The sequence below is a fragment of the Erpetoichthys calabaricus genome, chromosome 10 (assembly GCF_900747795.2).
Source record: "Erpetoichthys calabaricus chromosome 10, fErpCal1.3, whole genome shotgun sequence".
NCBI lineage: Eukaryota > Metazoa > Chordata > Cladistia > Polypteriformes > Polypteridae > Erpetoichthys > Erpetoichthys calabaricus.
The window spans coordinates 163702962-163727791 of record NC_041403.2 but is presented as its reverse complement, the minus strand read 5'-3'; the positions used below and the strand labels follow the sequence as shown (position 1 = coordinate 163727791).

General features: G+C 42.1%; 1 protein-coding gene across 3 annotated transcripts; it reads right to left on the bottom strand.

Moving 5' to 3' along the window:
• Positions 1-10781: 10781 nt before the first annotated feature.
• LOC114659738 (zinc finger protein 883-like) lies at positions 10782-21443 on the bottom strand. 3 transcript variants are annotated; one of them, XM_028812374.2, is made up of 4 exons: positions 21208-21443; positions 19354-19530; positions 18318-18572; positions 10782-12372 (listed from the first exon to the last, which is right to left on the bottom strand). In XM_028812374.2, the coding sequence occupies exons 2-4, from the start codon at positions 19484-19486 to the stop codon at positions 10952-10954; spliced, it is 1809 nt and encodes a 602-aa protein (XP_028668207.1). In that variant the 5' UTR covers positions 19487-19530; positions 21208-21443; the 3' UTR covers positions 10782-10951. The 3 variants fall into 3 exon arrangements, with proteins under 3 accessions (XP_028668207.1, XP_028668206.1, XP_028668208.1); XM_028812373.2 differs by having other exon boundaries at positions 19354-19527; XM_028812375.2 differs by lacking the exon at positions 21208-21443 and adding an exon at positions 21038-21199 and having other exon boundaries at positions 19354-19527.
• Positions 21444-24830: the final 3387 nt, after the last annotated feature.

The window sequence follows — 24830 nt, the reverse complement described above, 5'->3', positions numbered from 1 at the left end:
CCAACAGAGCAGACCCCCAGAGCAGGATCTACTGCCACACTTTTCACAGAGAATCTGTTTCATTTACATGCATTCAGACTTTCTGCGTATTGAATAAAATCAAATACATTCAAGTGACTTGAACTTTTATTGAGAAAAGATCTGAAACGTTACATTTCACTACAAAGCTCAAACAGATTAATCGATTTCGCCTTCAACAATACATTTTCACGTGGCATTTATTTTTTACAAGCCATTCTGAGGAGAGCTTATTTCAAGGCCAACTACAAGTTTTGTAGTTTTTGTATAATTTCTTGGCCACAATAAATATCAGAGAAAACAACAACACGCATATGGAAAGCATCAGGCCCCGGCAAATGTGTTGTTACTCTCTCAGCATTTGTTCTTTATTTCGCCTTAAACAATTTCTCGTATTAGGAATTTGTTAGTTTTCGCATACCCCTTGGGGTCAGAGCGCAGGGTCAGCCATTGTACTGCGCCCCTGGCACAATTACAGGATAAGGGTCTTGCTCAAGGGCCCAGCAGAGTAGGATCTCTTCTGGCAGTGATGAGGATTCGAACCGGCAACCTTCTGGATACCAGCACAGATCCTTAGCCTCAGAGCCACCACTCCGCCCCTAGCATGTCATTCATTTCATGTTTGCACCATAACTCAATAAAAATGAAGGCCTGTACTAGGGGTAGGGTTAGGGGTCTTGCATAAATTTAGAGTATTCCGCCCTCAGCTAGGATGTCACACTTTTGTTTTTGCAGTTACTCAATGAAAGGTAACTTCACTCTGCAATTCCTCTGAAGTCACTCACAGTACGCCCTTTCAAGGTGTGGCACAATTCGCAAATCGCTTAGAGAAACATACAGCTGACTCACCCACATCTTAACTTCTAACTCTTCCTGCATCTTTCACTCCACCATGTTGATCTTTCTTCTTTCCTCGACAAATCGACTGACATTAATTCGAATTTGGCAGCGGTCACAGGCTGCTCTTAGACCGCCATCTTCACCCAGTTCCCGGTATCTACAGGCACTAAGAGGACAAAATACTGCAAGAAACAAATAGGTGACAAATGAAGAGAAACTCATCATGATACAGTATCATCGTAGGACATTCGTCGCTTTGCTGCTGTCACTGGTGAGAAATCGCAGAGAACCTCGCCATATCCATTTCATGTCCACACATGGTAAGGTCCCCCCAAGTCTGTAAGACTATCCACTGAGGTAGACACAACTGTTCTGTAATCCAAAAGTCCGACAAAGAAGCCGAGAAGAACGGTGTCACCCTGGTCGAATTCCTGGGCAGAGACCATAACCAACAGTTGAAGGAGGAGGAAAAAACAGTTGTGAGAGACATGCAGGCTAACTGAGGTGGAGCTTCATTTACCCATGATCCTGTTCTGTTATAGAGTTGCAAGCAGCAGCACGGGGTACAAATCAGGGACCGGCCCAGAGTCCAGTTCATCACAGTGGTCCATCTTTATTTATAACTTTCAAGCTGCATGTCATAGACATAAAAAAATTACATTATCATTTTCTCCCGCTGCATTCAGCTTTCCCTTCTGCATCTAACTACTTGTACACATTTTTTATTTCACGTATACGAAGTACAGTAAATCGTGAAAAAATTCGACCTCGAGATTTTGATGAATCTTGATGTTTTACACCTCCCCGAGTCTGAAACTACTATTTTTTGGAATTATGTCTGTATGTGTAAACACGATAACTGAAAAAACGCAACGAGATAGATGGATGAAATTTGGCATGTGGTTGTTACACCAAAATCACAGTATTAACGTTTGAGCCAAATCCATCAACCGGAAGTGGCACTTTACCTGAACACATACTCGATTTTTTTTTTTTTTACTTCATGCAGATGCAGAAATTTTCATATCGGCGCATCACTACAAAGAGAATTTAGGACTGAAGCTAGGAAGCAAGTCTTTACACAAAGTTGTGGGAATCTTAAAAACGAACAGCCGAGACATGGAGTCAAAGCAGAAACCTTGAGGACCTTTAAGGATCAGAATTGCATTGTGGTGGCCTGCTGCTGGTCAGCTGAGATCCCACAACGTTAGTCAAGTAAACAGGGAGAGTCTCTGAACACTTTGAGTGGTGCGCTTCAGGGTGAGGTCAGCTGATCACTCTCACCGTCGCAATCTTTGTTTTTTTGCTTTCTCGTATATGAAGAAGTATAGGGAAAGTATTGGAATCGACCGAAGATTCCATGTTGAGATCTTGACATTTTAGACCTACCAGAGTCACAAATGTTTTTGGAATTATGTCTGTGCGTCTTACGTGCGTAAACACGATTGGGTACGCTTTGACTTCGGTCAACCAAATTTTGCATACAAGTATTAAAGTGCGAAACGTAGATTTCTATCAACTTTTGGACAATTTCCATTAACCGGAAGTGGTACCTTACCTTTTATTCATGCAGCTGCACAGTCTGATTTATTCAACTGTACTCTTACAAAAATTGTTCAATATATTATTCATTTGAGTTGTTGTTGATGGTTCTTTAATAGAATCATTGTCTTCCGATTTACTTCTCAAATATCCATCCCCATATCTGAGCATACGAGAAAGTCTACGGGAGATCACTCCCAATTTTTTTTTTTTCTCATTTTCTCAGCCAATTATTCAACCAAACGAAAACAAAGAGCTCTAAAATGCTGGGAGACAGCAAACATACTGGCTTGCAAGAAGTGGGAAATGCAGATCGAGGACATTGGTGTATGACTAAAGGTGAACGTGATTGTATTTCTTCCCCAATCTGCTCCTCAGTCATTTATACTTTAAAGCGAGAGGACACACAGTAATGAGGGATCTCAGGCATCAATTCCCTGGTGTAGCCAACACGCGGATCACAAGGAGTGGATCATAATGGACTCTCTATGCGAGACTCTCCTGAAGAGAAAACAAAAATCCATGCCATACCCCCTTCACAGTACTTCAGCCAAAAGTAGGACGTTTTTTCTGTTACGTATCGTGTGCTGTTTGTAGTGATGGCGGAGAAAAATTTTTAACCTCACGTTTTCATGGAGAAATGAGATCACAAAATTTATGACACAACCGACTACGGATGTTACAATCTAAGAAAATCAGGTAAATGTTCAGAATGCAAACATTTACACAGAGTTCTCAAGTTAATGTCGAATTGTAGCAGTTCAGAATTTGCATGTTTTAATTTCCAGTGCGTTTTTGTGCATTAACACTCATGGGCAGCTGGACGCTAACAATTTGAGACGTGCGACTGTCGCAACTCAGCCAGGAACAGAGACAGAGGGAACTCCATAAGCTCACAATCGTTTTATTTTAAAAGGGATAAAATGGAAATCAACATACTGCTCTGCACTCCACCAACCCATCTGTATGTAGACCAAACAGCCCAGCCGCAAGCATAGCCACCAACAGTTAGAATTATGAAAGAAGTCAACACCTGATATGCACTGCTTATCGTACTCGCCATACTGTGTCCGGAGTCCAAGAAAGCCCCGACATGTCTTTTCTTAGTGTAGCTATGCTCTGCAGTCCTGTATCTCACTGTCATTTTGCTTGTTGGCTACTTGACTATAAAGTCACTGTCGGTTCTATGCCTGCGTTATAAAAGGTAGTGGGGCAAGAAAAGTTCCTTATTTTAAAAGGTGTCACCGTGAGTTTGAAAAGGGAAGAACTGACATGGAAGATTTCAGTTACCCCTTTCATCTGGGACCTCATGTATAACGCTGTGCGTAGAACTTACACATAACATGGCGTAAGCACAAAAGCGGAAATGTTCGTACGCACAAAAAAATCCAGATGCATAAATCTGTGCAAACGCCAACTTCCACGTTCTTCCGCTACATAAATCCCGGTCAGCGTGAAAAGTAACACACGTGCACGCGCCTGCTGTCCCGCCCTAACTCCTCCCAAAATTACGCCTCTTTGAATATGCAAATCAATATAAACAGCCTTCTGTGAAAAGACAATGGCAAAAGCACGAGGGAAAATAGAAGAATTTCAGCGAATACCAAGTGGAGGCAAAGAAAATGTACTATTTGTTGGTTTAAACAGTAGTATAATCAACAAAAGGAAGCTGATCGAGTGACATGGCGTGTCGGAGAAACTCGAAAGCTCAAGTTCACAAAGTCGCACAGTGCCCAAAATAAAAAAGAAGCTGTCAGATATCAAGTCGTAGCTCACCGTCTGAGTGTCATATGAGAGCTTATTAGGGTACAGAGAAAAAAAAAAAAGGCACTCAGTGGGGAAAAAAAGCACGAAATGTTAACTTTAATCTTGAAATTTCCACATTAATCATATAGTTTATTTTGTCATTAAAGTAGAACATCATAAACGTCATCTTAAAATCGTTTAATTTACTAGTTTCTCAAACCCCATCGTAATTTAAGTAGCACGTTAAATGCTTTGTTTTGTATTTGATGGAGGCGCAGTGAGTAGCGCTGCTGCCTCGCAGTTAGGAGACCTGGGTTCGCTTCCCGGGTCCTCCCTGCGCGGAGTTTGCATGTTCTCCCCGTGTCTGCGTGGGTTTCCTCCCACAGTCCAAAGACATGCAGGTTAGGTGGATTGGCGATTCTAAATTGGCCCTAGTGTGTGTCCTGCGGTGGGTTGGCACCCTGCCCGGGATTGGTTCCTGCCTTGTGTCCCGTGTTGGCTGGGATGGGCTCCAGCAGACCCCCGTGACCCTGTGTTCGGATTCAGCGGGTTGGAAAATGGATGGATGGGCTCTATGTGTGTGAATCACTATGTGCTTCTTAAATGGGCTTTCTCTTCCTCCGACAGGACACAGAACCCATTATATTCGTGCTACTACAGCTCTCTGAATAATTAAAATACTGAGATGTATACAAAATATAATTTTCATGATGGTAGAAGTTAAAGCATGTAATTAAACATGGGAACACGGTGGTGCAGTGATTGTGCGCGACCTTCGATGAAATACTTTATTGTAGCAGTACTGTCTCTTTCAAATGTACTAACTCCCAATTCCTGTCCTTACTTTTCTTTCTCCAAATACCCAATCGCCACACAATCTGCTCTGTAATAGACGTTAAGCCATCTCTAAGCTTAAAACGCAGATTCTTCAAAACTTTTAAAGAACATAGAAATATCTTCATAGTACACGTTTAATTATTTTATCCATCTATCCATCCAGTGTCACGCTAGCACCAGCAAGAATACAGCGTGAGGCAAGAACAATCCGTGAACGGAGCGCCAGATCCTCGCTAGCACAGCGACACCGTGTCCTCACACATTTAATTATTAACAATATAGATTACTTAAATTAAGTTAAAGTTTTATCTGTGTAATAAACATATTTTGCTGCATTTCATCTTAAAAATGATATCATCATCATATGTAAATACGTGCTTTATAAAGTGGCTCAGGTTGTGCAATATTATAACTATTGCAAGTTTACAGTGAGGTGATTGTACTAATAAGCACAGACAGTTCTACAAGGGGCACTTGATGGACTGATTGAGTGCGTTTATAGTTCTTGGAATGAAACGGTTTCTGAACCATGAGGTTCGTACAGGAAAGGCTTTGAAGCATTTGTCATATGAGAGCAGTGCAATAGCCATCATGCCTGAGGTAGCGTGTGCTTGATACTGTATCCCGGTAATTCTTTCTGATCAGCTGCTGTTGTGATTCCCCACTCAGATACAGTGATATAAATACTACGAGTGGTGCAGTGAGAGTAATATGGAAAAAGATGATCCACTGTGGCAACCCCTAACGGGAGCAGCTGAAAGGAGAAGAAGAAGAAGGTGCAGTGAGAGTAACAACGCTAAAGCAGTTATGGTATTTGGAATAGTTTGGCCATTCCGTGGACCATTATATTGTTACAGGTTACTTACAATTAGATGCCTTAAACTAATAAAGCAATATGCAGTTAGTTTCAGTGTATATGATAAAGCCGCTTCAGGGATATGGATCTAAAAAAGAAAGGGTAACCACACAGGAACAGTAGCACTGCTTTGACGCTGGGTGCGACCAGTTTGCAAAATCTAGCGGAGAACTTGCGTACGCCAGGGTTGGAGCTACTGTGAAAATGTGCGTGGCTTTACGCCAAGTTTAGGTTTTATACATCGCGATTTGAGTGTGGAAACGTTTGTACGCAACATTTTTGTGCGTACGCACAGTTTATACATGAGGCCCCTGGTCTGTCAGAAGATGCTTTGCTATTTAGAATATTTCACTCAGTTGGGCAATTTTGAATGTTAGTATCGATACGCATTTTGACAAGGAAGTCTTGTTTTCTGTATAAAGCACACCATGATTGGGCAGGGGCGGCACGATGGCGCAGTGGGTAGCGCTGCTGCCTCGCAGTTGGGAGACCTGGGTTCACTTCCCAGGCCCTCCCTGTGTGGAGTCTGCATGTTCTCCCCGTGTCTGCATGGGTTTCCTCCCACAGTCCAAAGACATGCAGGTTAGGTGGATTGGCGATTCTAAATTGGCCCTAGTGTGTGCTGGGTGTGTTTGTGTGTGTCCTGCGGTGGGTCGGCACCCTGCCCGGGATTGGTTCCTGCCCTGTGTTGGCTGGGATTGGCTCCAGCAGACCCCCGTGACCCTGTGTTCGGATTCAGCGGGTTGGAAAATGGATGGATGGATGATTGGGCAGAGAAGGAGAGATTAAGGTGCTAACCATTTTTTTTGTTTTTTTAATTTAAATGCTTCTATTTTCAAATCCGCTCAATGTATAATTGGGTTTCATTGACTTCCCTACATGGCTTCACAAAAATGATCAGTCTCTCCCCCAAAAAGCTTGGTTCTGTTTGAACTCACTTCTTGTTTGTGCACTGCCCTGATTTTCTAGAAGATTTTTTTTAACAATACTTAAGAAATGCATGCGTTTTGGATGGCGTGAGCACACAACTGGATAAAAGATACGAGCAATTTGAGATTTTTTTCCCATGAATGTTCAAATATTGTTTACTGTTGTTCATTATTTCCCTTCTACGCCCCCCCACTGAAGCCTGTTGCATCATAAGCATTGTGATGACATTAAAAAATTTTCTTGACCATTACTACAAACACCGGGTAAGCAACAAATAAATACATTATGATTTTTTGGAAGAAGGATCCCTTTAAAGAGTAACATGTTAAGTTATACAGTAAAAACTGTTGAAAATATGAATAAAAGAACATTACACTCAGGTTATAAAATGCACTAGTGAGATGGCATCTGAAGTACTGGCTGCAAACCTGGTCACCATGCTACAAGAAAACAACAGTTGAAGCTTTGCAGAGGAAAGCAACCAGGTGCACTCCAGGACACAAGGACGTGTCACACTCTGATGACGGACTCACAGAATTAAAGATGTTTCGTTCCGGACAGATGAGACTAGGCGGGTGCCTAAACCAGGTCTTTAAAATTTTCAAAGACATCGATGAAGTAGATCCAGCAGAATTACCGTTTAAGTTCTCCCGCAAATAAGTCGTGGCTTATTTTTACTGTATACTTTCTGGTATTTTATAACGTCGGTCGTATAAGTCAAATGCGGAGAACTCACGCTATTGTTCCAAGAGATTACGATATGCTAACACCCACCTGAGAGAGTAACCACGAAGCATACAACCTTTTTTTCGCCCCCCCTATGTATTGTGCCTACGTGACCACATGGTAATACCCGAACTATTCCGAAGCGACATTTGCACTGTTTTGTGTATCTCACACCCTCATACACCTTTATCGTAACAGCATCCCTTATCTACCATGGAGTGCTCGATCAGAAGAAAATATGAAGCTGGTTTTACATTAAAGTCGTTGAAGTGGTGAAAGAAACTGGTAACTGAGCTGCTGGAACAAAATTCAATGTTTCTGAAAAACTGATGAGAGATTGGAGGCGGCAAAAAAAAAAAAAAATGGTCGTATTTTTGAACAGGCAGATAAGTTGGGGTCTGATTTTATGATCGATTTTTCGGGTTTCAAGACCTGACTTATACGCGAGTATATATACGTTATTTCAACTAGACGATGATTCACATATTCAAAGATGCCGCTGGAAATGAATGGAAGCTCCTCCTTATGCCGAGGAGTTATGGGAATCTGGAATAAACTAAAGAAGACATGGAGTTTAAGTAGAAACCTTGACAACCGTTAAGAATTGTCTAGATAAGATATTTGGACAGCTAAGCTATTAGCTAAACAAACATGCAGGATGGACTGAAAGGTCTTCTCTGGTTCGTCAGATTTCTTATGCAAGTTTGAACCTTTAATAAATGCAGGAAAATGGCTGAGATGGCTGCTGTCTCGCAAGGCCCGCTGAAGCCAGATGAATAACAAATCTGTCTGGGGACAACCATGAGTGAATTTTGTTTGAAACTGTGGGAACTATTAGTCAGCTCATTGAGTGTTTCTAAACCATTCCAGTGCCTTATTAAGGTGGCGCTCAAAGTAGGGGCGGTGATTATAAACTGAAAAGATTAAGGGGGGCTCTCACTTCTGATTATGATGAACTGTCAGAAAGTCTCCTAAAAACAACCCTGGTAGACATATAAAGGTGTGTCGCATGCACAGAGAGCACATTGCGTGTTTTACAAATAAACATAACTTGATGCAAAAGTGAAAACACTTTCTATTGCTTCACAATATACAGTGCATCCGGAAAGTATTCACAGCGCATCACTTTTTCCACATTTTGTTATGTTACAGCCTTATTCCAAAATGGATTAAATTCATTTTTTTCCTCAGAATTCTACACACAACACCCCATAATGACAACGTGAAAAAAGTTTACTTGAGGTTTTTGCAAATTTATTAAAAATAAAAAAACTGAGAAAGCACATGTACATAAGTATTCACAGCCTTTGCCATGAAGCTCGAAACTGAGCTCAGGTCCATCCTGTTTCCCCTGATCATCCTTGAGATGTTTCTGCAGCTTCATTGGAGTCCACCTGTGGTAAATTCAGTTGATTGGACATGATTTGGAAAGGCACACACCTGTCTATAGAAGGTCCCACAGTTGACAGTTCATGTCAGAGCACAAACCAAGCATGAAGTCAAAGGAATTGTCTGTAGACCTCCGAGACAGGATTGACTCAAGGCACAAATCTGGGGAAGGTTACAGAAAAATTTCTGCTGCTTTGAAGGTCCCAATGAGCATAGTGGCCTCCATCATCCATAAATGGAAGAAGTTCGAAACCACCAGGACTCTTCCCAGAGCTGGCCGGCCATCTAAACTGAGCGATCGGGGGAGAAGGGCCTTAGTCAGGGAGGTGACCAAGAACCCGATGGTCACTCTGTCAGAGCTCCAGAGGTCCTTTGTGGAGAGAGGAAAACCTTCCAGAAGGACAACCATCTCTGCAGCAATCCACCAATCAGGCCTGTATGGCAGAGTGGCCAGATGGAAGCCACTTCTTAGTAAAAGGCACATGGCAGCCCGCCTAGAGTTTGCTAAAAGGTACCTGAAGGACCCTCAGACCATGAGAAAGAAAATTCTCTGGTCTGATGAGACAAAGATTGAACTCTTTGGTGTGAATGCCAGGCGTCACATTTGGGGGAAACCAGGCACCGCTCATCACCAGGCCAATACCATCCCTACAGTGAAGCATGGTGGTGGCAGCATCATGCTGTGGGGATGTTTTTCAGTGGCAGGGACTGGGAGACTAGTCAGGATAAAGGGAAAGATGACTGCAGCAATGTACAGAGACATCCTGGATGAAAACCTGCTCCAGAGCGCTCTTGACCTCAGATTGGGGCGACGGTTCATCTTTCAGCAGGACAACGACCCTAAGCACACAGCCAGGATATCAAAGGAGTGGCTTCAGGACAACTCTGTGAATGTCCTTGAGTGGCCCAGCCAGAGCCCAGACTTGAATCCGATTGAACATCTCTGGAGAGATCTTAAAATGGCTGTGCACCGACGCTTCCCATCCAACCTGGAGCTTGAGAGGTGCTGCAAAGAGGAATGGGCGAAACTGGCCAAGGATAGGTGTGCCAAGCTTGTGGCATCATATTCAACAAGACTTGAGGCTGGAATTGCTGCCAAAGGTGCATTGACAAAGTATTGAGCAAAGGCTGTGAATACTTATGGACATGGGATTTCTCAGTTTTTTTATTTTTAATAAATTTGCAAAAATCTCAAGTAAACTTTTTTCATGTTGTCATTATGGGGTGTTGTGTGTAGAATTCTGAGGAAAAAAATGAATTTAATCCATTTTGGAATAAGGCTGTAAAATAACAAAATGTGGAAAAAGTGATGCGCTGTGAATACTTTCCACATGCACTGTAGGCCTACGTACACAAGTACCCACACGGTGTACCAAATGCATGATTCTGAACTTGCGACCGTGCATCCTCTCATAAAACCGGCTGGGGGAACACTGGAGGGAAATCATTGCGACACTGGACTTCTAGTGAATCAAGCTGAGGTCAGATGGCGGATGCTGCCGGAAGGTTCAAGTAAAAAGACGTTGAACAAAAAAAACTTTAAGGTTGGTGTACAAAATAAGGGTTAAGGGTTAAGCTTCAATTACCTTATGCTACAGAGCTCCCCAACAGTAATTTTAACTTTTTATTTTCTCTCAGCGCCAAGTCTTTTGTTCAGCATCTTTTGCGCTGTCCCCGAAACCCCAGCGGAGATTTAAAAATGCATGGACTGCAGGTGTTTTAGGAAGAAGCCCTGTGGGCGAGGATTTCACCGTTATTCACCACACACTTTTTAATCAGTTGATCCCGCACATGCATTCTCGTTTGAAGAAAAATCATGCCTGGCCCTGCGAGACTATAATCAAATTAATTCTAGCATTCTTAAATAGCTCTACTGTATAAAAGAGACAGGTAAGAGTATTTTCTAATGATTCTTTAACATTCAGCACGTTTCTAATGCAGGGTAGAAAACAGAAACGAAAGCAGCCCAAATTAGCTACTGCCATGTTTACGAGTAATACGAGTTTATAACTGCAGTCAGGCTCGAGCTTATGTTTTACCGTCCTGAAAAGCAGCAGCAACGTACAGTTATGTTTGCTTTTTAAGGTGAATGTTTCGGTGCTTCTTCATGTTGCCCAGCTGATTAAAACGTTTGCCACAGTCAGGACATTCGAAAGGCATCTCACCAGAATGAATGAGGAGGTGCTTTTTGAGGTTTCCCAAATGGTTGAAACTCTTGTTGCATGTTGTGCACAGGTAAGGCATCTCGCCCGTGTGAATCCGTTGGTGTTTCTTAAAATCGCTAGCATGTTTAAAGGTCTTCTCACAGTCACCGCACATATAAAGAGAATTGACTCGACGATGAACCTGTTGGTGCTTTTTTAAACAGGCTGCACTCCGGAAACTGCTGTTGCACTCATCACAGTGGTACAGACTGTCCACCATGTGAACTTGTATGTGCCGTTTCAGGTTATCCACGTGATTGAAACATTTGTCACATTCCGTGCATTTATAAGGTGCCATGCCAGTGTGGATCTGCTGATGTCTCTTGAGGTTCCCTACCTGGTTAAACCTCTTCCCACAGTCACTGCAATTAAAAGGAGCTTTCCCACTATGAATTAACTCGTGTTTTTTAAGGGTGCTGGATTCCCTGAAATGCTTCCCACATACCGTACACTGGTAAGGCATCACCCCAGTGTGAATACGTTGGTGTTTCCGCAGGTCCCCGGAGAACCTGAAGCGCTTGTCGCACTCGTCACAGGGATACGGCATCTCCCCAGTGTGGATTCGTTGATGTCTCCGCAAACGTTCAGAGTCTCGAAACTTCTTGTCGCACTCTGAACAGTGGTACGGCATGTCTCCTGTATGGATTCGTTTGTGACGGCGAAGATGTTTAGCATTTTTGAACACCTTTCCACAGTCCAGGCAGCAGAAAGAAGGGGGAACTCCCTGGTGAATCTTCTGGTGCATTTTCAAATGGGGCAGTTCCTTGAAATTCCTCCCACAGTCACCGCATTGGTAAGGCAACTTCCCTTCATGAAACAAGCGGTGTTTCTCCAGCGTTGATGCGTATCTGAAACTTTTCCCGCATTCGTCGCAGCGGAAGCGTCTCCGCCAACGAAAATACTGGAATAAGTCGACCGACTTGTCCACGCTATCACCGGACTCCACAAAACTTATTTGCCCTAGTAGCTGTTTGTGGACAATCAGGTGTCTCTGAAGGAGGCCCAGATCTCTGAAAATCTTGCCGCACTCGTTACACTGGTGTTGGAGATTTTCTTCTTGGCATGCTGTGTGCTTCTGATGGGCCTTCCCAGTGGACAAATGTACTTGCTTATGTTCGGCTGAAGAACTGTAACTCGGTTGCACTACTTCCACAGGAGCTGTTAAACCGCTATCAGAATAGTTCCTTAATCTCACAATTTTGTTTTCCAACTTGTTTTTAAATTGATCTTTGTGAAATTTCACAATGTGCTGCTCCATGTAGTATCCATCTTCTACTTGCTCATCTGTAAAGAGGATATTAAGACAAACATGAGCAACTTCAATCCATTAGAAAGTGTTAATAATTCCTAATAATTCCTTAGTACTAGGGTGTTGTACCGTGTTAGCCATTATGAATGTAGAGAAAAGCCAAGCAAAATGACACCTTTTATTGGCTAACTAGAAAGATTACAATATGCAAGCTTTCGAGGCAACTCAGGCCCCTTCTTCAGGCAAGATGTAATCATGTAATCGATTACATCTTGCCTGAAGAAGGGGCCTGAGTTGCCTCGAAAGCTTGCATATTGTAATCTTTCTAGTTAGCCAATAAAAGGTGTCATTTTGCTTGGCTTTTCTCTACATTAATAATTCCTTACAATTTATAAAGTGTTTATTTCACTACTCAAAACACTTTACATAGTGAGCCACTACTAATGTGTATCATCCACCTGGATGATGTGATGACAGCCATTTTTGCTCCAATACGCTCACCACACATTTGCGATTACATGGTGTAGGGATGAAAGAGTGATAGGCAATTAGAGACAGGAGATGATCAGGGCACCAGAATGACTAGGCCAGACATTGGGATACCCTTTACTCTTTACAATGGATGCCCAGGGATCTTCTATGACCACAGAATCAGGACCTCAGTTTTACATCTCACCTGAAGGACGGCGCCATTTTTACAACATGGTGTCCCCGTCACCGCACTGGAGCACTGGGATCTACATTCAGACTGCTGGGTAAGCGCTATCTGCTGGTCTGACCAACACCTCCTCCAGCAGCAACCCATACTTTTTCCTAGATGGTCTCCCATTCAACTACTGGCTGGGCCAGAAGATGCTTAGCTTCAGGTAGATGACCCCTTTTGAAGTGCATGTGGTATGTACCACCATCTGGCTCTGAGCTACGTGGACAGCTACAAAATTTATGGATGAATTAGAAAGACATGTTAAAACAACATTACAAGTAACTTTTGGTTCCATCTATTGGTCTAATCCTGTTAAAAATGAATTGCTTAGTTTACTTTCGACTGATCGATTACATTACACTCAGAAATTGGTCTTATGATCCAAGTCTCAGAATCGCACAAAACTTTACAGATTTAAAAACACACTTCTGATAGCACACATTACTTCATTCATAATGGTCATCCCTACTGACCATTCACAAAATGTATACCAAGTTCAGGGAGGTCTCAAACGATTACATTTCCAGGTTATTAACCTCTCCTATTTTCTCATGAGCCAGTCACAAAGAACCTGATATTAAACTGTAAGGAAAGCTGTCCACCAACTCAAACATAATTATCTCTTTCTCTCTGACGTCCGAGGTTCAGTTCCCCGAGAGGGGGGTGCAGTGAGTGTGTACGCCTGATGAGCCTAGAACTAGGCTGATGTAATGTGCGCAAAAATAAATCTACTTTTACTTTACCGGGCCAAGCTTCGTAATTGCAAATCTGACATCCTCAGAGTGAACACTTGCACAACAATGGGGAAGCTGGTCTCCACGTCTCAGTACCCGATTGGATTTTTCGTGTTTTCTGTTTTAGGTCTTACCTCATTTACCGAAATCTGATTGGATCTGCCACGCGATATTTTATAGGTTCCACCCTCTCTGTCTTGTGTGACACGTCAGGCGGCCTTTGAAGCATCTGCTTTGAAGCATCGCACCGTGCCCCGCGCATGCGCACTTCACCAGAAGACACACACACGGACACTGGACGCACACAGGGGTTTTATTAAAGAGGATATAATAATGATAATTGACTTTGATTTGATTTACTGATCCCAGAAGGGAAATTGTCTTTCCACATGACCTTTGAAGTTCAGAGTACAGGCTCAGCCATTGCACAGTAACCCCAGAGCAAGTTTCATGTTAAAGACCATGCTTAAGGGCCCAATGAAGTAAGATCCTTTCTGGAAGTAACAGGATTTGAACAGGCAACCTTCCAGACACCAGTGCAGATCCTTAGCTTCAGAGCCACCACTCTTCCTTTAACCTTGTAGTTAAGCTAGGATGGGTAAATGCTCAGCAACATGCCTCTCATAAACGATTGTGATTCACTGTGTTCCTTTTATATGTGAGTGGTCTCTTCTTTCCAGCTATCCTTAGTTAAAGTCTTCAGAAATTACCAAAAGGTTATTTCCTTTACTACTGTGTATTCGTAGTTAACTGTAAAATTGGATTCTGTGCTGTCATTTTTTTCTTTGTAGTGTATCCACTTTCTTCAAGAAATGGTTCGGAAAGAAAAAGACTTTAGTGCAAAAGTCACATTACCAAGACATGGAACTGGCAAATGTGCCATGGTATTAAATGCAGGAGGTGACTCGGGTTCAAACTCCTGAATATTGACTGATGCGAGTTTATTGTTGCTAACTGCCCTACTTGCTTTTTCCAAAACCATCCCACAGACAGGGTTGAGTTACTTTAATAAATTGCAATTGGTAATGGACAATCATCTTTCACTTCAGATATCCTTCTAAAATATGGCGGGGCCAGCTGGCTGCTCTTATAGCCTTTCACATCTTACATGCGAGATCATTTCCACCTGAAGTGGTAGAACAGGTGTTCAAGATAACATAGTAGCTCTAGCCCAAAAAATCATCACATGAAGGCATGTTTTTTATGCCCTGTTCTTTGGAAAGAATGCGAGTTATGGTTACATATTTAAAAAATAAAACAAAAAAAAAAAAAACAGGAGTGTACTCCCCTTGACTTTCTCGTATACTGAGATCGAGGAAAAGGTAATCCGAACCACTTCCAGTTACGCAATATTTCTTATATATCATATGTCATTGTTTCTCATCATAACTAATTGATAATATTGATACACAATCATTTATCTTTATTTATAATCAAACTTTATATTAAAATTATATTTTCGCACTTAGGGAGGTCGAAAACGGTGGTGGAACATTTTCATGATTACATATGCATTACCTCGATTATGTGCAAAGTAAAGAGTTATAAGTCACCTAAAAACATAGAAAAAGTGTTATTATATAATATTTGTTGCAATAAATTGCTACAGGAAAAACTGCATTTAGCTACATTTAATACGATAATGCTGGCGGAAAAAAAAAATATATATCATTAAATTAAATGTATTGCCAGGAACATGACGGGGATGTAGCAGCTTATTGTCCCCATTACATCTTTATACGTACATGGCATGTTCAATGTTTACACGTTATTGTTAAACTGATTATGTATAAATTAAAATCAAGATATTGAAGGACTATGCGTTATATTACAGTTTTTAATATTATGTAAACATTTAAATTTCCATGATACAAAAAATTCACATGGTTGCTTAAATAAAATACTACTTCCGTTTGAGTAATTTTTCTCAAATTTCATATCGGTTTGCTTTTTATCATAAACTAGGGGGCTCTGCCCGCTGCTCGCTTCACTCGCCAACCCCTGGTCGTGGGTAAGCCGAAATACAGTTGAAAGAGATTATTGTCATTCTTGGTAATTGTTACATATTTGTCATGCGCCCTCCGTACTATCTCGGGTTTGAGTATGCTGTGTTTTGTGGACGTTTGGGGACCTTGTACTCTCTACGGTTTGAGTGTGGGGCGGGATGCCGAAGCCTCTTGTGTTTGTTTTTTCTGTGAGGACATATGTATGTCTGTGAGTACTTATTGTATTACTGGAATGTGATTCACATATGCTGTGGAATCCGGAACCTTGGGGCTTCTGCACCATCTCGGGGTGTTGCCTGCGGTGTTTTAGACGCGCGTTGTAGGCGCCTGCAGCTTCCGTACTATGTCGGGTTTGACTCTGCTGTGTGTTGTGGACGTCTAGGGTTCCGTATTCTCTGGGCTTGTTGCTTTATTTCTTATTTCTGTTAGTTGAGCTCTTTCGTTGTAGGCGGTGTATAGCGCGTTGTAGGTGGCTGCGCTTTTCGTACTATCTCGGGTTTGATTATGCTGTGTGTTGTGGACTTTTGTGGACTCTGTAGTCTGTCCTGTTTCACTCTGTTGCAGGGGGCTGTATCCTTGTTTTTGTGTGGCTGTGTCGTCACCTATGGGCGCGTTACCTCATTTCTTATCCACGTTAGGTGAGCTCTTTCGTTTTTGAGCTGTGTCTCCTTCGTTCTTGGAGGATCGCGCTGTAGCCGCCTGCGCACCATGTCTCCTGCGTGCATGGGTATCTCGGGTTTGACTATGCTGTGTTTTGTGGACGTGTGGGGACTCCGTACTCTCTCCGGTTTGACTGTGGGGCGGGATGCGGACGCTTCTTGTGTTTGTTGTTTCTGTGAGTACTTATAATATTGTATTACTGTAATGTGATTCACATATGCTGTGGAGTCCGGGTCTGTGGGGCTTCTGCACCATCTCGGGGTTTTGCCTGCAGTGTTTTAGACGCGCGATGTAGGTGCCTGCACCTTCCGTACTATGTCGGGTTTGCCTCTGCTTTGTGGTGTGGACGTTTAGGGTTCCGTATTCTCTGGGCTTGTTGCTTTATTTCTTATTTCTGTTAGTTGAGCTCTTTCGTTGTTGGCGATGTATAGCGCGTTGTAGGCGCCTGTGCTTTCCGTACCATCTCGGGTTTGATTATGCAGTGTGTTGTGGACTTTTGTGGACTCTGTAGTCTGTCCTGTTTTACTCTGGGGCGGGGGGCTGTATCCACTTTTTTGTGTGGCTGTGTCATCACCGTTTTACGTACTCTCTCGGGTTTGATTTGTGAACCTTTGTGGACTCCGTAGTCTGTCCCGTTTCACTCTGGGGCGTGGCGCGGACTCCTCTTGTTTGTGTGGCTGTGTCGTTCGTAGTCTCTCCCGTTTCACTCTGGGGCGGGGGGCCGATTCCTCGTTTTTGTGTGGCGCCTGTGCACTATGTCTCCTGCGTCCATGGGCATGTACTGCGTCCATATCTGGTTTACCATTCTCGGTTAGTAATATGGATATCTGTACAAAATTTGAATCATCTATCTGTAATTATAACCACAGTTTACTTGAAAATTTGCAAAAGTTAAAGTATCACTTCCGGTTGCCAGAATTGCCCCAAACGTTGATAGGATTCCTTATTTTTTGATATAAAGCAGGTGTACAAAATCTCAATAACGGAGGTCAAAGCGTTTGAGTTATCGTCTTTACACACAGACAGACAAAATTTCAAAAATGGTATTTTCAGACTCAGGAAGGTCTAAAATGTTAAGATTCATCAAAATCTCAAGGTGGAATTTTTTCATGATTCTTATACTTTCTCTATACGATGTATTCAAGAAAGTAAAAATGAAGACCGTGTCGTGCATTTTTTTTCATGATAAAGAAGACTGTTTGCACTTTCAAATTGTTTAAATGGTTCCTAGAGAAAATAGAGGATTTTCACTAAGCACAGAGTGACAAAGAGTGAGAGACTGAAAATGTGGAGTCCTCAAAGTACTAGAGGACAAGTTTGGCGTGTTGTTTGTAACAGATAGTGGACAGGATGAATCAAAAGCAGCAGTGCTAGGGCAGCTTTCCTTTTCAAATTTGTACCTAATGCCCGCTCCTGTACTGTGATGCTTAATATAAGCAACCTCATTACGCCCTTGGAAAAGCTTTGATGAATGTGGTTCCTAAGTGCATAAACACTTCTTGAAAGGTGAGGGTTAATTCCTATTGAATAGTTCAACAAGCATTCCCACTTCTTAGATATTCAGGTCTAGAGGTTCTCTCAAATATCAAACCACAGTTAGGATAATCACTGCAATTCTTGAAACTAAAGTCCGCAATTGGAATAGCAGAATGGCAAAGCGTTGTTGAAAATGTCGGTTCCTCTTTCTGAACACAAGAAAGACCTTCACTCAAATCACAGTTAACACAACCAGAAATAGTTTCTGAAATTGCATGTGTTGCCACTTCTTGGACTTGTCCACACAGGTCTAACGTGTTTCCTTTATTCAAAGTCGCATTTTAAATGAAGATCCCCAATCTAAGCAACAGGAATCCCATGCACTGGTTTGGTGCACTCACCTTTATAATCAAGCGATTTTTTGGCGTGGTTAGGAAGTTGCTCAAAATCTTCTCCTTCAAAACAAGCAGAAGTGAATTTGTGCAGAGTTGGATAAGGACAGCACACTTTAACAAAGTTAATGGGGGCTCCGTTAAGTGAGCTCATATCCATTAGATTGATGACTGCTGATGTGGTGCAGCATTTTTCATCCTCTTCATGTTTCACTTCTGCACGGCTTTTGAAAGAATCTTCTTGCACATCATCATCACCAATGCCTTGGACAAAAAGAGTTAATAGATTATTATATAAAACAGCAATATAAGTAATAAAGTGAACAACAGGCTCATCTTTGGGATGTGGGAGGAAAGGTGGAATACCTGAGGAAGCCCCACAGAGAGACAGCATGTGAAAACACAAACTCCGTATTACTTGATGTTGAGTGTTTTGTGGGCAGGATATTTAGCTTATTTAGACAGACAATAGATGAAAGGCACTATATGATAGTGTATCCATATCTATCATATAGTGCCACCTATCTATCACATAGTGTATCCATATCAATTATATAGTGCCCTACGTGATAGATAGATAGATAGATGGCAGATTTTTCTGCTGGTGTGGTCACAGAAAGGTGCACAGCAGGAGTGTCAAACTCAGAGATCCACAGTAACTGTTGGTTTTTGTTCCATCCACTTTCTAAATGTATGTGAAACACAAATGTTACACGACATCATTTAAATGAAATGCCTGACAAAGTTTGCATTTCTTATCAGATGGAACCGGCTTCAGATGGGTCCTCCACAGCTCTGCGATTCAGTGGGTCCGCTGGGCAGCCAGTTGGACTGCAGGTTTTTGTGACTTGGTTTACTTGACTTGAGGTCAGATAACCCACCGCCAACTAAAATCTTAACCGCAATGTATAATATAAAGCAACAACCGCCTCAATGGAGTGCAACTCTGGAAGTCCACAGCTAGAGTCTACTGACTGGCTTCAGAGTTATGACAGTCTTATTAGCATTCACATGGCACAATATGCCAGACAAAACACATTTGTACCTGTATTTGGGACAGCAGCCTGTGATGGCACCAGACGATAAATAATTGGAATTTCTTCTTCTTTCATTCTGACCTCCTTGTCTTCGGAGACCACCCACTGAATAGGCGCCACTGGTTCTTGAAATGATTCCATGATTATGTAACAAGGAATACATAGATATATATTCTAGGAATCTGCTGAGAAACAGAAAAGGCACAATATGGTATCCTTAAATGGGGCACTAGTCCAATATAATTCTGTTAATAAATAACTACAACTGTTTAATCAGTACAGACAGCGAGAAAAGATGTGCAATATCATATTTTCCTCAAGATAATGGGATAATTTTCTTTAGGAAGTCCAATTTTTTTTTCTTATCGAAACAATGGAATAATTTTCTGAAGAACTTTGACAAAACAAAGGATATAAGGGAATGTTTGAAGAAAATAGCTTAACTCCTAGCTTATTTAATACCATGTGATGACTGGATTGTGGGGAAAAAAAATGCAATCCTGTTTGGACCAAAGATGATGAAGCAGGTGACTCTGAAGAAGGGGACCAAATTACACCTGGCACATGGACAGCTATGATAAACTCACAACTGGAGACTGGGCTTGGGTTACCCCAAAAAAACATTCAGAGCAGATCTCAGTACTGAACTCATATCTGTTAGTAGTGGCAGTTTGACACGAAGTAATGGAAAGCAGACATGTGCCCATCCCATCCACCCTTCAGCAGCGCATGATGCAAATGGCTTACATTTGTGTACATATCACTGGATCTTATCAGTTGCTGGCATGCAGCTCACCAGGAGCAAAGGTTAACTTTCGTTTTCTGAGAAAATGATTCCATTACCATGACAAGACAAAACAAAAAAGATAATGCACTTCTAGAAAATGATTCCATTACCTGAGTGAAATAAAAAAAATACATATAATTAACCTGCACATTCTCTCCTCTTCTGCAAGTCAGTATATTGCGTTCTGGATTCATCTTGTTTATTGTGCTATACCCATTTCTTTTAATATCACATCAAATAATATACCTAGACCTGATAATATACAAGGTGTTTTAAATTTTTTTTTTAAGAAAAGTTTGGGTTTATTAAAGCCAAAATGACAGACAAACTCGCACTTTGGTATACAGTATAATTTACTTGGGAGTATGTGTAGAATAATGGAGGAACTCGGTTTAAAATGAAAAGAAATGAAAAAAACCTGTCACGTATTGATTTTAAGCTTCCAAGCGTTTCGTTTGACTATCAATACTAGTGGTAGTTTGTTTTTTAAAATCTTTCTTTTTTGTGATCGATTACACATCCCACAAATTGCGCTTACGTTGTTTAAAACGCACTCTTAGGAGATTCTAATGACACACGGATTATTAATATTGCAGTGTTACGTTCATTTCTCCAAAGTTATATGACAAAGACATATAAGCATTCTGCTTCTGTTTTGAAAGCGTTAAATGGCTGCATTTGTTTCCCTTCTCCACAGTGAAACACTATGCGCAAACTTTTCCTTGGCGTCCCACCGAACCGTTACGCCTCATTATTTGCAGACAATAAGCGGCACTTCCCTTCCCTTCCCTTCTATTCTGTTCTGTTCTTCTATTTATACCGACCACGTTGCGTGTTTAACAACCGATTCCCTCATCTCGCATCGTCTGCATACTTCTCTACCACAAAACGGAAACGTTACCCACATTGTGGCCTCCCTCGGAAGCGCTCATAAAGACGGGAAACCGGTGCAGGCGTCTGTTCAGATTGAAACGATCGTCTTATAAAGTGCTATCCTGCTACGCTGCCATTTCCTACAACTACAAAACACGCCGCCGCTCACTTTTGCAACTTCGTGCACGTTTACAACTGTTACCTTATACCAACTGCACAATTCCCTTTTCCCCTTCAAAGCCTTACGCCTCCATTAACAAAGAATTCAAACCACGTGTTACGTTCCGCCCCAGGCTTGCTTGTTATTGGCCGCTGCTTCGCACTGGGGATTTACGTTCTCGTTGATCATTGGGTGGGTCACTTTCCTCTCTGGTGACGTCATGACGTGTGCCCTCGAACTACGGAAAAACTTTGAAAGTGCAGACAGTCTTGGCAGAGCTGTGATCGGCGGACGCGCTGTGTTTGTTTTGGTTTTGTGTTTGTTTGGAACAAGGATGTCATTTGCAGTCACAGCTTTACAAGTGGCCATGTCACCTCGATTAATACGTCACTGCCGCAGTGCTGGGCACTTGCCTGGACAGCATTAGCCGCACGTACTGAAAATCCCACGTATCCTGGAACAATTATTATTTCTGTTGTATATTGTGTTCTTAAGAATTGCATGTGAATGCTTTGAAATCACTTCAGTTGTTGCTTTCGGTCCGGCGCCACCTGATTCACCGGTACAAGAAAACCCCTCATATGATATAGCGTTCGACTCGTCTCGATGTGGAGTTACGCTTTTTGGGGTCCCCAACCCTTATGTTTGGTCCGCTAGACACGAAACCCCTAATTTTGGACCATATTTTATGCAGTACATTACATTACAGTACAGTACATTCCTTATAAAAAAGAGTAAACCAATAGGTGTCTTTTGCAAAAATGATCAGAAGGACTTGGAAGTTGTGCATGCCTCATCAAACGACATCCAGGGGTTCATCCCCTAATGGGATACGAGGGGTCAAAGTTACTTCTTTTCGCAAAACTTGAAGTATAAGCAGGTGGAGTGTCCTTTTATGCTATTTTCAAGGGTGCTGATCACGATTCTGATGATTTTTTGATAATTTGATTCTTTACTGGAAGTCCAACTGCTCTAGGAGCCAAATGTCAAACATAAACATGTGGGGTATCATTTTAAGTTGTTTGAAGGTCAGTGATTGTGAATATGATGTTATTTTGATTTTGGATTCTTTACTAGGCATCTAGTCCTCTATGGTCCACTACGAAGGGGTGTAAAATGACATATTTCTATTACAATTGGTATTATTTAGTTACATCTTGCCTGAAGAAGGGGCCTGAGTTGCCTCGAAAGCTTGCATGTTGTAATATCCTTAGCCAATAACAGGATTTTGCCTGACTTCTGACTACGACTTCAAGCATTTAAATTAAAGCACACATTTTAGTATTTTAAATATCTGATGCAGCTATTCTTGTTTGTTATGATACTTCTACTTCATGAACTAAATCATTAACATTTCTTATGAAGGCCTCGATTTAGGGTGGCATACACTAATTCAGACTTTTTGCTATTTGTATTCAGTCCTGGACTCTGACTTTTTATAATGTGAAATCCGAGCCTGGAGTTGACTACTTGTTTGCATTTTTCACATGCCATGTTAAAAAAAATACATTCAAATTTCTTTTTAGGATATACACTACTATTCAAAAGTTTGGACACACTCAGAAATATTTATGTTTTTGATAGAAAAAGTTTATTTTTTATCAAGATAGCATTAAATTGATTTAATAATACTGCCAAGACATTACTAGTGTTATTCCATTCCATCAAACTAGTGTGTTGCTGAGGTGTCACCTATTGCACGGATGCACTCGGTCCTAATTTGGGATCCTGAGGTGGTTAATAATAATAATAATTCTTTGCATTTATATAGCGCTTTTCTCACTACTCAAGGCGTTTAGCAATTGCAGGTTAAGGGCCTTGCTTAAGGGCCCAACAGAGCAGAGTCCCTTTTGGCATTTAGGGGACTCAAACCGGCAACCTTCCGATTGCCAGTGCAGATCCCTAGCCTCAGAGCCACCACTCCGCCTTCTGGTTCATCTTGTGATGGGTGGAGTGAAGGCTCTGACGCTAGGGATCTGCCCCAGCAATCGCAAGGCTGCCGGTTTGAGTCCCCTAAATGCCAGAAGTAATTCCACTCCATTGGGCCCCTGAGCCAGGCCCTTAACCTGCAATTACTTTGTCCTGGGTATGATGTTACCCTGCATCCGGCCCTGCAAGCAGGTCCTCCAAACTGCAGGGAAAATGTGGGGATTGGTGGCAGGATTGGCACTACAGCCGCTCTAAAAAAATCTCACACTACAGTGCATCCAGAAACTATTCCCAGCACATCACTTTTTCCACATTTTGTTATGTTACAGTCTTATTCCAAAATGGATTAAATTAATTTTTTTCCCCAGAATTCTACACACAACACCCCATAATGACAACGTGAAAAAAGTTTACTTGAGATTTTTGCAAATTTATTAAAAATAAAAAAATTAAGAAAGCACATGTACATAAGTATTCACAGCCTTTGCCATGAAGTTCAAAATTGAGCTCAGGTGCGTCCTGTTTCCCCTGATCATCCTTGAGATGTTTCTGCAGCTTCATTGGAGTCCACCTGTGGTAAATTCAGTTGACTGGACATGATTTGGAAAGGCACACACCTGTCTATATAAGGTCCCACAGTTGACAGTTCATGTCAGAGCACAAACCAAGCATGAAGTCAAAGGAATTGTCTGTAGACCTCCGAGACAGGATTGTCTCGAGGCACAAATCTGGGGAAGGTTACAGAAAAATTTCTGCTGCTTTGAAGGTCCCAATGAGCACAGTGGCCTCCATCATCCGTAAGTGGAAGAAGTTCGAAACCACCAGGACTCTTCCTAGAACTGGCTGGCCATCTAAACTGAGCGATCAGGGGAGAAGGGCCTTAGTCAGGGAGGTGACCAAGAACCTAATGGTCACTTTGTCAGAGCTCTAGAGGTCCTCTGTGAAGAGAGGAGAACCTTCCAGAAGGACAACCATCTCTGCAGCAATCCACCAATCAGGCCTGTATGGTAGAGTGGCCAGACAGAAGCCACTCCTTAGTAAAAGGCACATGGCAGCCCACCTGGAGTTTGCCAAAAGGCACCTGAAGGACTCTCAGACCATGAAAAAGAAAATTCTCTGGTCTGATGAGACAAAGATTGAACTCTTTGTTGTGAATGCCAGGCGTCACGTTTGGAGGAAACCAGGCACCGCTCATCACCAGGCCAATACCATCCCTACAGTGAAGCATGGTGGTGGCAGCATCATGCTGTGGGGATGTTTTTCAGCGGCAGGGACTGGGAGACTAGTCAGGATAAAGGGAAAGATGACTGCAGCAATGTACAGAGACATCCTGGATGAAAACCTGCTCCAGAGCGCTCTTGACCTCAGGCTGGGGCAACGGTTCATCTTTCAGCAGGACAACGACCCTAAGCACACAGCCAAGATATCAAAGGAGTGGCTTCAGGACAACTCTGTGAATGTCCTTGAGTGGCCCAGCCAGAGCCCAGACTTGAATCCAATTGAACATCTCTGGAGAGATCTTAAAAATGGCTGTGCACCGACGCTTCACATCCAACCTGATGGAACTTGAGAGGTGCTGCAAAGAGGAATGGGCAAAACTGGCCAAGGATAGGTGTGCCAAGCTTGTGGCATCATATTCAACAAGACTTGAGGCTGGAATTGCTGCCAAAGGTGCATCGACAAAGTATTGAGCAAAGGCTGTGAATACTTATGTACATGGGATTTCTCAGTTTTCT